Consider the following 14,704-nt stretch of genomic DNA (forward strand, 5'->3'; position numbering starts at 1 on the left):
TGGTAAACTCTCCTTTTTTTCCTGAGTCCCCAGCAAGAGTCCCCATTCAGCCAGGCCGGTTGTCTTCCCCACCCGTTCTTCTTACGGTGTATGGGGACAGCCTGCTGTCCATACATGCAGCAATTGCTTCTTCCTCTATGAAACCATATCAAATCCTTACACAGCTACCTAGGACCCCAAAATATTTCCCATCTCCCAACCTTTCTACCACTTCTCACAGTCCATACATGCAGCAATTGCTTCTTCCTCTATGAAACCATATCAAATCCTTACACAGCTACCTAGGACCCCAAAATATTTCCCATCTCCCAACCTTTCTACCACTTCTCACATACCTCAATCCTTGATACCACCCTTGACATCCAGAAGTCAAATCCAATCCCACTTATTCACGCATCAGCCCGAATACCTTGCAGCTAATTGGGGTGTCTCAGAGGGGAAGCTCATCTGAGCTGGAAGAGGGGTAGAGTCACAGGGGTACGGCAAGGACCTCTACAAGATATGGATATTTTTTTGAGGTACTGCCGTATGGAGACATTTATCTCATGCAGCCTGGTTAAGTACTTCTACGAAGGCATTTGGGAGCAACCTATACGATATTCTAGTAGCACTATGGTATGCACTTCACAGTTTGGGAATCCCAGGTTTAGAGGAATTTCATTTCAACAGGAGAGCACTTCCAGGAATGATCCTCTGCTGACACCCCTTCTTGCAATCAGCCTGTGCAACCCCAGTTGGAAAAGGAGAGAAGCAAGAGAAGGAAAGCACTTATACTGGAAGTGGAGCCTGCCTGACACATGCATATTTAATGAGTACCAGAATTGGACACAATTCAGAAGTTGTATATAGACAGACTCAGATCGCTACAAACATGAAGTGCAAGAAATAATTTGAACTACTCAAACATTATTGAGCTGCAATCAACTAATCACTTAGGAAAAAGACCAAGAGTCATGAACAGCTTAATGTAAACATCTTTTCAGCATGCAATAATAGGCAAAAAGGAAAACAAGTATTGGGCTGCATAAGGAACAGAATGCATTATGGAAAGTACAGTAGCACTAAACATAATCTAGTGGTATGCTAAAGTACTGTGTCTACTACTGATTCTCGTCTGTAAAATTTTAAGGGGACCTAAGTTGTTGAAGCATATCTGTTATTTTTAGCCTTTAGGTAGTAGGTGCTCTTATAGCAAGAATTTGGGAATGGGCAATAAATATGGGAAGCTTTGTTTTATTAACTCAGTGCATCAATAACCACAAATTTGCTGAAAAAAATATTTAATTCAAATTCAACCAAGAGTTCCTCTGAGGCTTGGGCTCAATTCGATGCTTGGTGGTAGAAGTCAGCCACTTCCTTTTTCCTTAGAATAGTAAAGAAAAAGGAGAATGAACTTGACTTTATTTACAGCAATGGTAATATTATGAGAAGCACGAGACTTGGTAATTGAGTCAGGAGCAGAAGTGGAAGTCTCCTGTGACAGCCTGTAATTGTCAGAGCTCCAGTTAAATTCAGCAGACACAGATTCAAGTAATATTTTGAATGCCTGGATAGTACCTGTATCAAACCTGGCTGCTGGACCTATACAGATTTGCTTCTCACTGCATTTTGGTCCTTCCATTTTGACACAGCAAATATTAGCCAGAAAACTGTATAGGTAATTCTCCACTTCATGCTAAAAATATTTCATATATAAGTGCATAAAAAATTCCATCCCCTAGCAACTGTGAGATTCCTGCTTGAAACGGTGATGGGAAAGATGGGGCTCCAGGAATGTTAGAGTCAAGCAAGGATTCTGTGGGTGTGAAATTGTTGGCAATTACGTCTGATCACTGGCTGCACATGTTTTTGCTGAATGCATTCAGATTTACTGTAGAAATTGGCCTGAACTATTACCGAATTCTGGGAGCCCTGATTAAAATAAACTGTGTTCAGGATACATGTACTGCAGAGAGACTCTCGAGTCCAGGGAGAGCTCTGCACGAGTGGGAAGTGTCAGACACCAGAACAACAACAAATTAAAGAAATTAGTCATCTCAGGAAATATTATTGCTGGTTTCCGAAAACAAGCTAAAACACAGTTGCTACCTGAGGAGCACAAAGGGGAAGAGAAACAACATTAAAAGTAATAAAGTGGAATTCAGATGTCAGTAAGAGGCAGAGCAGCTCACTGAAGATTCAGACAGTAAATGAGCATAGATGATTAAGACTAAGTCATTACACAGTAACCTGCTGTGATCATCTATTGGCTGGAAGGGTTGGAAAGGCAGTCCCAGCACACGAGAAAACGCCCCTTGCTCACTCTTTCCTTAGCTGCTTCTCACAGACCCGGAACAGGACTTCATTTACCAGCCTGTAAAATGCAGACAGTAGCACAAGTTTCCTTGCAGCTCACTGAGCTATGCCTCAGGTTCCTCCCCCCTGGCTCTTTCTGACCTTTTTGCTCCCTGAGCTGGACGAGCTCCTGGAAGAAGCCACTGAATCAGCTCTTTAACTCTGCACAAGGCTATCAACCCCACAGTCAGCCCTCTTTCCTTAGACACTTCCCGCAAGCATGCCCTGTGCAGTCCCATTTGTTCAGGGAGAGGTTTGCAGGTAACAACACAATTTTGGAGCCACAGACTTGCCCCAGCCAGGTGCTGCAGCAGCTGTGGTCCTGCCCCATTGCAGCCCTTGCACCCTATGCCCGCCTTGTGGGGTGAAAGCAGCAGAGGCTATGCAAGAGGGGGCCCTTCTCACAGACTCCTGATGAGCCCTGAGCAAGAAATGACCCCCTGGTTTTATGGGAGAGGGGTCAGAGATCCATTTACAAGCCCTTTTATCTTTCCACCTGCCAGAGAAAAGGGACCTGCAGTGGTGTTTGGCTCGCACTCTCACATCTTCCTCCCACGTACAATAACCAAGTCAGCCCACATTTCCCACAGGAGAGAAGTACATGAAAGCAATTGCTAATAGCTCAGCTGCTGGTGCAAGGCTCTGTGCGCTGCCGAGGGAGCTTTTGGCTTTGGGCAGCATGGCAGCATAGAAATTGCCATCAACCACATAAAGAGGAGTCGAGAGACCAACACAGATTGCTGGCCAACAAACTTGGTCTCCTGCCTCCATGGAGGATGCAAAAAGAAGATCAAACCTTATTTAATGATCTCATGTTGCCACTGTGAATGTGAGTATCAAGGAGACTATATAAGCGTGGTTGTATTAGGGATGACTCCCTGGGCCATGGCTGAATTTTACACTTAAGGCAGGGCTTCAGCCCTTTGGGTGAGGAACAGAAGGTCTTTTTCCCAAACATAAAAGTACTTATCCCTTGAGCACAGAAGCATCTTTCTGCTATCTTTCTCGTAACCTTTAGATTAATTTGCTGTTCTAAAATGTTTGTAGGTGATATCATGACAGTTTCCTTTTAAAGAGATTTATTTTACAGCTAAATTGCTGATTTGTGCTCTGAAATCTCAGCTACAAGGCTCCACAGCTTTTGGGGGGTCTTGGGGATTAATGTACTAAATTTCTGTTTCTCAGACTGTACTGTCTGCTTTTTTTAGTCATCCTGCTATGAGGCATTTCTCCAAGAAGGTGATTTTCCCTCCTGCTCACCATATCCTTGGCAAGGAATGCATTTTAGTTAGCTAATTAAATATAGTTGTATTGTACATCAAATATCAGTAATAATATAAGGCAGTAACGTTATGTCTACTGTGAGAACAAGTAGCATTATACGTCATATCTGTAATACATCACTGTGATAACAATTTGAAGCAGCTATGCTATTAAATCTTTGCTTGGCAGAGTGGCTAGCAAGCACCAGGGTATGGCAAATAGTTTTTGGGAAAGAGGATACTGTAATGATGAAGTCAAGGATCCTCCTTCCATGCACCTTCCCAAAGATGACGCAAAGCCTTGACTGCCTATGGAGGAGCCCGTGGAGCCACAGCCTAGCCAGCTGCTCTGCTCCTAGGTCCAGCTTTTACCAGCTTTTTTACCAGCACTCAACCCAAACACGCCCATGTGCTGTCCTTCCCCGGGTTTCTCCTCCCAGCCACATTTCCAGTGCTTGTGCAAGGCTGTGTCCTCGGCTTTCTGCTCCTCCTCTGGCTCTCCAGGGTATTATTGACTCTCCTTTTCTGCATTCTACATCAACTGGTATAATATAAAGAAAAACTCCTCTGGTCACACACACCTTGTATGTGTATGTTTTGGGTAGGGCATGCTTACGTGTACATCAGAAACTGCTATTTTTTCACCATTTTGCAGTTTCCTTAACATGAACAATTGAACTTCTATGCTGATTGAATACTAGTGTATCCCAGCATTTCAAGATCTAAACTAACCTAAAACAAATTATGTTTTTATATATGCTTTTTTTTCCCATCCCAAAGGATTCCAGTGTCTTTCACAAGCTGCAGGCATAGAATGATTAAAATTAAGCCCTTTCTGGAGCAGTCAGTAGAAGGCATATTGATAACTTGTCTTCACTACCCATCTCAGTGGAGCAAAAGAGGGAAATCTTAGCTAAGCAAAACAGCTAAATGTCAACTGATAGAGGAAATCTGTGGGATGCTCAAAATGCAGTAAGTGTAGCCAGTGTTTCTTCTAAAGTGCAGAGAAGTAAATAAAGATCTTTTTTGTGACCAAAGTTTACATTGTTCCAAAAAGTGTAGTCTTTTGGAGCATGATGAACCTTGTTCATCAAGTTATGATCTCCACCAGATGCATAATACCTACAGTTCTTGATGACCCACTCATCTTCTACCACCAATGTCCATAAGTCACCAAAAATGGTCATGAAAAGAAGCAAAAAAAATTAAGCATCTATAAGCAGAAATGGGCTCCTAGAAATCGTCAGTAGCCATGGCCAGGTTCACTTGGGCACTGGAGAATGCAAGCACAAGGCTCACATTTATCTCCATTAATATTTTTAGTCAAAGCTTAAAGAACAGTAAAACAAACTAAGCTGTAAGAGAAAATACATATTAGCATTTAGATTAACAGTTATTATCTCCATTTCCCATCACCAGACAACAGTGAAATACATGATGATGGTTTAAGACTTTTTTCAAAAAGGTTAAGGGCTCCCTGAATTCAAAGGGCTGGGAAACACTGGCCTGTAAGATAAATGGCACTGCCCTGACATGTGCTGCATATCCTCAATACATCTGGACTCTAGTTGGAATTAAAATTCATATTGCAATAGCAATTAAAAGACAGAACTAGGTCATAACTGTTGTTCAAGGCACTATGCAAGCAAAGAAAGAACAAAAAAACCCTGAAGCAAGCAGCCTTTGCCCTAAAAATTTCAGCATTGAGAAATTCAGAAATATGAGATAATAAAAAGAGGAGGATACAACAGGAAAACAGGAGTTGGGGTGTTTTAGCAATGTGTTTTAGCAATGCCATGTGATGCGCTCGCCTTTTCACCAAGCAACGGCTGTTACCACTAGGCAGTTCTCAGTTTGCATTATGACAATTTAATTTCAAGGAGAGGACAGGGAATGACTGAACTGGCGGATGCTCAGCACCCACCAAGCGCTGAACGCTTGCTGGTGTGCTTGGCCCTGTACACATGGGCTGGTGCTGCATGTGTGATACAGTTCTTTACACCTACATACAGCATTGTTTGCAAGAGTCATTTCTGTGGCTGGAAGATTTTTATAAAAGAAACCATAGCAACCCTCCTAAATCTACTGGAGCAGCAGTTAACAATTTGTTATGTCCCTGCTGGTACGCAGCTTTTTCTTTTCTCCCGTGAAGTTCTGTATCTCTGTCCAACTATTTTATTCTATATGGAAAGGATTGTATGAGAGATATATCCACAATGCAGTCTATGGTATATCATACTCAGTGTGACAATGCACATTGTATTATCCACATCCAATTCTAGATGTAGAAAGTGAGAATGAAATCACATTGCTTCAATTCCTTTTTTAAAATTGCGCTGAGAAATTTTGTGCTGTTATCTGCAGGTTAGCACAGAACCTCACTGCAGACTGCTTTTCTGGTTTTGCAATACTGCACAATATTATTAATGAAGGTGAGCACCTGCCTTCAATTTAATGGGCATCTCATTTTCATTCACTCAGTCACATGAGCAAAAAGGTGGTTGAATGAAATTTTAGCAAAGTGAGAGCCAGCCACATAGTTGTTGATCAAACCTTGTTTTCAGTATAATTTAGCCTAAAGGTGATCTGTTAACAAAAACTGACTGCACAGGAAAAAAGTGCCCTCCTTCTGTAAGACTTTGTGGGGGAACTTTGCCTGGTAAAGCCTGATATTATTGAAAAAAAAATTTTAAAAAATCATTTTAAATGCATTTCCAAAATAGTCCTCACTATGCACAAGAGCTATGGGTAGGATTGATTTACACGTATAATCGTCTGACAGCTGTGAATGTATTTGTTTCATCTACATGGCTGAAATGCTGGATTTGAGGAGAGCTGTATCAACACTGCGCTGGTGACATGGAGAGGAGAGCGGGCTCCCTCTCAGCATCTGAAAAGCAGCAGTTGGTGGTTTCAGAAGAGACAGTAGGCAGAAGAGTTGCAGAGAGTAGCTGCCCACGTGCGGCCATGGGCTCTGCCTTTCCCTCGCTTCCCCATGGGGACTTCCAAGCCAAGCCATGCAAGATATCTCCCCGACCTGCCTGGTTGTTGTGTACTCGACCTCCCAACTTTATTTTACATGTATGCAGCTCTAAGAGACACTAGAAGTCTAAATCAATAGAAGTATAAAAATAAACACAATCAATGAGATTCAAACAGATAGATTTGAAACACAATCCAAGAGGTGCTCCACACCACCCATGAGGGCTGCAGCTAGCGTTACCTTCTGCTCAGTCTTCTGATATTAAAAACACTTCTTTTTTTTCCATATGTTTATCCTGGGCTATACTACAGGTACAAGGGAAATTGTATCTATATTCTCTTGACTCCATTCTCCATCTTCCAAAGGACTGCCAGAATAACTGGCAATAGGTAATTTTGTCACTGTTTATTGTACATTTGTTCTGCACCATTACGTCCTCTGTTCCTTACAAAGCCTGCACTGATGGTCTTTAATCATCAGGAGAGGTTTATATAAAGGCAGCAAAGATGTATTTTTAGTTGTTTGTGATACATCCCTAGGCAGGACCCTAATTATTAATGGTAATATACCATCAACAAGTCAGGATACAACACTTAGCAAGAGGCTGTGTATACTTCACAGGGAGTGGAGGAAAGTTTATGCATGCTCAAGATAGACAGTGGTCATCACCATATGCCCAACAGTAGTTTATGCTGAATTTTCCCACTTGCTCCTGGTGGACTGTCAGGTGTCAGACAGTGCCACAGGAGGGGGTTGCAACTGTAATTCCATGGCAAGAACAAAGCTCTCTGAAACATGTTGCCAGGAAATGTGAAAACAGCAAAAATGACAAAGTGGTTGCTACAGAAAAACACCGCAGTATTATTCAGAGTAATTCACGCAGATCACTTGATTTTGACAGCAACTGAAAAGGTTTTTTAAGATTCACTCACAACTGAAGTGAATATCTTGCCAGTAATAGATTAACTCTTTTATGAACTCAGGAAACAATTAAAGACTTGATTGAAAGATAACATGTTTGTCTCTGGGGCCACTGATGCCTCAAACCATGGAAATATCAAGCAGTTTCCAACAGTTGTTCGTTACCATAACAGTTAGAGGAAGACTCCAGTGTCTAATAATATTCCTAATGTAGCTTCTCTGAACATAAGCAAATTATACTAAAAAAATCAAATGGTTTAACCTTTGAAAGCATACCATCATTTACTGCTCATAATGCTAGAGATCATTTTGAAAGACACCACTCTTAACTAATGAATGAAAGTGAACACACTCTTCCAGCTAATTGCACTCACAGCACAATACAGCAACGCATACTACAGACAAGTCAGTTCTTGAAGGCTGTGAAATAAAAGGCTTTCAATCAGTGTTTTTTACTCATCTAATATAGCTAATTCAGATCTGGAGGAAATGCTTCATTTGTCAGCCGTGGCTACATGACAAGGCTGTGGCATGGACCCTCAATATACTTTACAGCTTAGATTTCTTCAAATGCAGGTTGTAAAACCAGTTGCTTTCTGCCTGTTAGTAATTACTGTCAACCATTAGGTGACAGTTCAGTAGTTATCATCATTTAAATATATTAAGGCTGACATTCAGATTCAGAACTTCCCTTTCTGTAGCTCAGAATTATTTCACCATCTGCAATTCAAACAGAAAAGAGTCTGGGGCTCTCTCCTCTTGCCCCCTACCCGCTCTTCTGTTCAAGAAATCAAATCTTCCTTGGATATCACTAGGTGTCACTACTGGGTGCACGCAAAACAAAAACTGCTCAGGAGCTCGGCTAATTCCTGAGCAGATTATCCCACCAGGAGGAAGAAATGCACTTTCCCAAAGAACTATGCAATTCAAAACTTGAGGATGAATCTTTCATGCATGAATTTTACATGCCATGGGATGTGTGACTGATGTGTTACACCATCACACAACTGTGATTAATGCATGCTGCACATCACTGATTGTCATCTGAGACAGGTTTGGGCCTGGGACATGGGTTGGAGTGTGACGGTCCTCTGCTCACCTCTCCCTCTCTGGAGAGATACAAAGACAGAAACGTCACATGAAAGAAGAGCAATGTTGTATAAAAAAACAACAGTCTTGAAATATGCCCTGGGGAGATATCAGCTTGGGGTTGGGCTGGACTGCAAAGAGGGTAAGGACTCCTGCTCCTCCAGGCCTGGCTGCTCTCAGACACAGAACGGGATTTACAGCAAAGGAACAGGTGGAGAACAAGTAAAAACCTTTATTATAAGAAGTCCATATGCATTGCAGTTTTACCTGTGCAGTTGTCCTATTTAATATGTGTAGTCATACCAGCTCAGCTTTTCCACTTAGAAGCCACTAGGCAGCTAGTAATAAAAGCATATAATTAAGGTAGTTGTGTTGGTTTAGTCTTTTGTTAAGGTTAAAGACCAAACTGAGTAATCCACAGTGTCTTGTGGTTCCCTTCCACTGGGGACTGGGTCCTGGTCACACATGTGGCACTGCTGTCCCCAAGGTCCTACCCACAACAAATGTGGCAAGTCCCACCACAAGAACACGCCGAACCACAGGACACATCTGCTCCAGGCTCTGCTCCATAGCCAGCAATCACATCATGCTACGTTAGCTGAAGTTTGCTACATGGCTCTGACCTGGAGGACCAGTAAAGTAAGTAAGTGGATGATGTTCAGCCAGCGCTTGGCTTTCCCAGGGCCATGCTCCCAGATCTTGCTCAATCTGTACACTGTGCAGGCTACACACTGGTTTTTCCAGTCTTTCTGCTTTATCTGCCACAGCCTCCCAGGCAGCTGCAAAATCACAGCTAGAAATTTCCTCTACCTGTGCTTTAAAACTTGCCTTTTATTTTGTCTACTACTTGGGCTTAGAACTGGAGGTCGGTATCGTTTCAAATATCTCATTCCAGCTTAACTACCATTTATACAAGCTTTGCAATGGAAGCCCTAAGTAGGAAACCTCAGCACGCTTCCACGTTGATACAGCAAAGTCCATCAACCGTAGCAATGCCACAGCACAAAGGCCGCAATGCGCTGCCTTTGTGTCACCAACCCCAAAGAGCAGCAAAATACATCTTACACAAAGGAGGGAATGCTGCCAAACCATGAAGAACCTGCTCTTACCATCGCTGGCAGCATGCACACCCATAGCTTTGCTCTCACAGAGCTTCTAACCTGGGGAAATAGCGGAGACTATGCATCCCCCTGCCCTCCGTCTTGCGTGGGAAGAAAAGAGACATGGGCATCCTCTAATGAAGAGACATGAGAATGATATGTCAGTGATTACAGAAAACACCTCTTACTGCACGTGGTTTGTATGCACAAAGAAGAAAACCCAGGCTGTTCCAAATGGCCACACACATGATTTTTGATACAAAATGAGCTGAACCATTCTAAAGCACTTTTTGTGGCCAAATTTTAAAGACTTTTCAATAAATTTGCATGAGCAGCCATCTCTAAAACTCACGAAAGGTGGTAAAAATTAAAATGGGCACCTGGCCTCTGCCTATTGCCACAAGGAGATCCTTGAACAAAAATAGTGCATGTGATTATTTTTTTTTACAATTCAACAAAAGAGAACGGATGTAGAAAAAAGTACCCTCAAAACTGGTTATAAAGTTGAAGTTAATGTGCAACCAATGCTTGTGGCATTGTCCAAGGATTAGGAATCATGTTGCTCCTGCCATTGCCAGGGCTCAGGGGACAGAAAGGGACTTACCTGGAGAGACTTAATGCTCCTACTGGGACCCTGCATGGAGTAAGCGAAAAGAAGCGCTGCTGCCAAGGGTCACTCCAGACTCTCCCCTGGCAGCAGCTGCCAGTCTGCCCTACCAGCCTCTTGGCACTGGTCATTTTATTGCCTCCAGCACTCTACTGCCCAGAACAGCCATTTAGCCTCAGCTTTAAACTGTTTCTATACAATGTCTCTGTGCAAATAGATGCTAATAATATAGCATATCTCATTTGCAAATACAAAACACTAAAATCTTTGCCGTGTATTGAAGCTGAGTAAAGAATAAAAAGTTCATTCTTGATATCTCAATGCAACGAACAAAAAGCCAACAGGTACTTAATACCAACTTCACTTAACTGTAAGTCTTGTGTACCATCTGGAACCATCATCCATTGCATTTTTACTTCATTTTTATTTTGGCCCCTTCAGGGTGCACAGAAGAGAATATTTCCACAGAGGAAGCATCTTAACATAGCAATGACTGCAGTGGTTATAAAGTAACATTCATATCCACACTACCACTGCTGGCATCCAGCACAAACACAGGTTGATGGCTTGCAGAGCACCAGGAACAGTTCATGACTATTTATACTTCTCAACCCTATTGTACCAAAAACTTCTAAGTAATTAGTTTTCCATCATTAACAGATGCACTGCCTGGAGAAGGGCACACAGGTGCTCCCAAGACCCATCCTGGATTACAAGGCAGCACTATATGGTCTTGGAGTGGAAAGCTCAGAAGTGCCAAGCTGGGCTGATGAGGAGGGCAACACAACCACAACATTTATACAAATGCGTTTTTCCCAAGTCAGAACTGCAGGTGTTATTTTGGCAAGATCAGAGACCATAACAGCAATAAAAATATTCACAGGACGTTACCACAAAACCCATGTATTTCCATCAGAAAGATGAACAATATTTATTAACATCACTTTTAGGGACACCCAAATGTACTTTATGAGACATCAGGTGTCATAGTGATTTTTTGCTAAAGTTACATCCTATCCTAAAATAAGAAAAGTTTATATACCTCATACCAAAAAGTAATCTACAAATACAGTCAACAGGGTGAGTAGTGCTATTCCGCTGCAAGCACATCTCTAATAAAATGTGGGGTTTGTACCTTCTTACTGACACATTTAATACATTATTCCATTTTGCTCTTTTATACTTTTAGAAGCAAACCAGATATTTGATAAAGTCTAATTTAATATTATCACTAACACTTTCAAACACATTACTAAAAACTGTGTTGCTAGAATTACATTAAAGAAAAAACAGGTAAAACACTGTTATCTCCTTGAAAAATATGGGCCTTATGCTACAGCACCTACTGATGTGAGTCTATTGACACCAACAGGATTACCTACATGAATAAGGATTACTCCCATGATTAAGGAGTGTAGGATTACATCCATTGTTTGCATATCTCCTGTTATTTACATATCCCTATTTTCACCTCTTGTTTTTTTCTTAAAACATAGGGCATTTAATTACTGTTAGCACTAGATATCATTATGCTGTACTTTCATCCATTTAAAATTTGGCTGTCTTTTGGATGTCAAATGAAATGCTTTTATGATCAAAACAAAGAAAATAAAGTAGAAGCAGCAGAATCTGAACTTAGAATTACATATAGAAAAAACAGGTAAAACACTGTTATCTCCTTGAAAAATATGGGCCTTATGCTACAGCACCTACTGATGTGAGTCTATTGACACCAACAGGATTACCTACATGAATAAGGATTACTCCCATGATTAAGGAGTGTAGGATTACATCCATTGTTTGCATATCTCCTGTTATTTACATATCCCTATTTTCACCTCTTGTTTTTTTCTTAAAACATAGGGCATTTAATTACTGTTAGCACTAGATATCATTATGCTGTACTTTCATCCATTTAAAATTTGGCTGTCTTTTGGATGTCAAATGAAATGCTTTTATGATCAAAACAAAGAAAATAAAGTAGAAGCAGCAGAATCTGAACTACGTAATTAAAAAAAAACACAAATAAAAAGAGGGAGAGCTTGTTATCCACAATCAAAACTTATTCATGATTCATTTCATATTCATGCTCCTATCTATGGCATCTGCTCTTGGGAGCTGATTATTTATATCAATTTTTTGACTGTGCCAAGTAGTGAGTTACCTGAGAGTTCTCAGGCAATGCCGATAGTATCACTACTGGAAAATAACAAAAATCAGACAAACAATTGAAACAAATATTATAGGTAAGTATACTGATAAAGAATAATAAAGCAAATAAATTTGATGCTTTTCACCTTATAAAGAAGTGGTAAGTCTAGCCTGAGTTCATCACTGCCATATGCTTTACATACAAAATGTATCTCCTTCCTATCCTTAGAAAAATTGTGTAAGTTACCAATGCTTTTCAACTATTTTATGATACAACAGAATAGTTAGTGCATGGTAAGAATGTTATGCAGGTTTCAGTTCCTGTTCCCAACCCAATCAGAAATGTATTTAGCTGAATAAAGGGCAACACAAGTTACACTTACAACAGGGAACCAACATTTCGTACGAAAAGTAACACATGTTCTTTCAGATTCTCCAGTTTGACACTGAATTACATTAGTCTCAGTTTTGGCTGCAAGAAATCAGACTTGGATCATAAGTATATTTTGGTTTAGTAGTGTGCTACAGGGATTTGAAAATTTAAATAATACAAGCTAATTTAAGAAGGCTTGATCATAACTTTAGTGTCAGTTCTGTAGATACTGTTTACATATTTTCTAGAGTTAAAAATAAAGATATTGCATGCCTTTTTAGGCTTCTTTAAGTCATTTTAAAAGCAAAAAGAATGCAGACTGTTTTTAGAAAGACTGGTAAAACACTGCACGTTATAGTTACCGTAAACTGAAAAGAGCTTACAGCAGATTCAGAAAACGTCAAAAGTGGCACAAACTTACCGAAGCAACCTGTTTTCTTCCAAGAAGAGTAGTTTATGGTCAAGTACATTTGAGTTACAAAAGACTGTGTTTCCCGGGTCCATTTTGCATAAGGCTTAACCTGAAAATCCACCCGACTGTGTCGGGCACGGCGGAGGCACGGAGGTTTTCCCTCTCCAGAAGGCATTTCGGTGCTCTCCGGGGATGTGCGATGGCCCGAGTGCAGCCGGGCCAGCCGCCACTTGTTGCAATGGTAACAGGAAAAGCCAGGATCTGCCTGCTCAGGCTGCAAGAGCATGAATAATTCATGCCTTCCACCTCCCCGCATTAGCATGCTGCTCAGGCAACTCCAATGAAGCAATTCATTTTGTCTTTTGTCTTCGGGAAAAGCTTGCTGGATTAATGAGTGTTATCTGTGATGATAAAACCTGGGCCTGCTGATTTATTTAGTCTGATTGGTTAAAATTTGTGTCCCTAAATGCAGGTTTTACAGCCAGAATAGAAACTCAGTTGTGCGTTCCCAACCTTAGGCAGGCAGGCACAGGTCATTCGGCTACAGCAACAATATCTAGCTATAGCACATGAATGTTTCATTTTCTTGACTTAAATATTGAAGCTGGGCTCTTTGTTTCTGAGTGCTTCTTGAGGAAAGTTAAGAGGAAATCTCCAAGTATGCTGCTCGCACGTGGTTTTGCACATATTTCTGTAATGACCTCTTGGACTGCTAAATAGCTAACACCTGGCTTCCAAAACGTTTGCATTCTAAGTACAAGATATGGAAAAAAAAATCTGCAATGAAAACCAACAAAAATATAATTTACTTTTTAAAAAAATAGTCATACATTGCAGTGTTATTTTTAAAATAGGGTTTTGAAGGTGATATTTGAATTTTTATTTAGGTTTTTAAATAATTAGCAGTAGCACTATTCCTCAATGTTTACCATCTAGAAATCTACAATAACTGAAAATAATAACAATAAAATAATCATAATTCTGATTAATTGATCACAAAACTAATAATTGAACACAATGAAGGATTTTTTAATCAATTACCTATGCAGTTATATAATGCATTATTGGGATGTATAACATTTTATCTGATATTGCTAAGAAGAGCACTGGAATATTGTGTTAGTTTTGGTATCCATATTGTAAATAGGACACTGGCAAACAAGAGAGTGTAGAAAATAGCTGCAGAAATTATTTGAAATCGCTAAGGAAAAAGGTCTTAAAAATATGTGATTCAAGCTGGTTTGCGGTGAAAAAGGATATTGAGGGTTAACTTGACTACAGCGTACAAAGGGCTTTACAAGGAGGAAATACCTAGAGTAGAAGTACTTCTGAGGTACATATTTCTAACGGAGGAGGTGATTACCTACTACAAAAGTCTACTGAGTACACTAGTGACCTCTACATTTCCTAGATACTTTTCTGGAAGACATGCTTTTGCCAAAAAAATAACAGAAAGTTATTGGACTCAGGAC

The 14,704-nt window shown here is 40.6% G+C and overlaps 1 protein-coding gene across 1 annotated transcript in view; it reads right to left on the bottom strand.

The window, feature by feature from the left end:
* CUNH10orf90 (chromosome unknown C10orf90 homolog) overlaps window positions 1-13,407 on the bottom strand; it is a 63,491-nt gene extending 50,084 nt beyond the window's left edge. The window contains exon 1 of the mRNA XM_019471652.1: window positions 13,242-13,407. Coding sequence (XP_019327197.1) covers window positions 13,242-13,407 — 166 coding nt within the window. The remainder of the gene's footprint in view (window positions 1-13,241) is intronic.
* Window positions 13,408-14,704: the final 1,297 nt, after the last annotated feature.

Source organism: Aptenodytes forsteri, unplaced genomic scaffold (genome assembly GCF_000699145.1).
Source record: "Aptenodytes forsteri isolate BGI_AS27 unplaced genomic scaffold, ASM69914v1 Scaffold15, whole genome shotgun sequence".
In the NCBI taxonomy this organism is placed as follows: Eukaryota; Metazoa; Chordata; class Aves; order Sphenisciformes; family Spheniscidae; genus Aptenodytes; species Aptenodytes forsteri.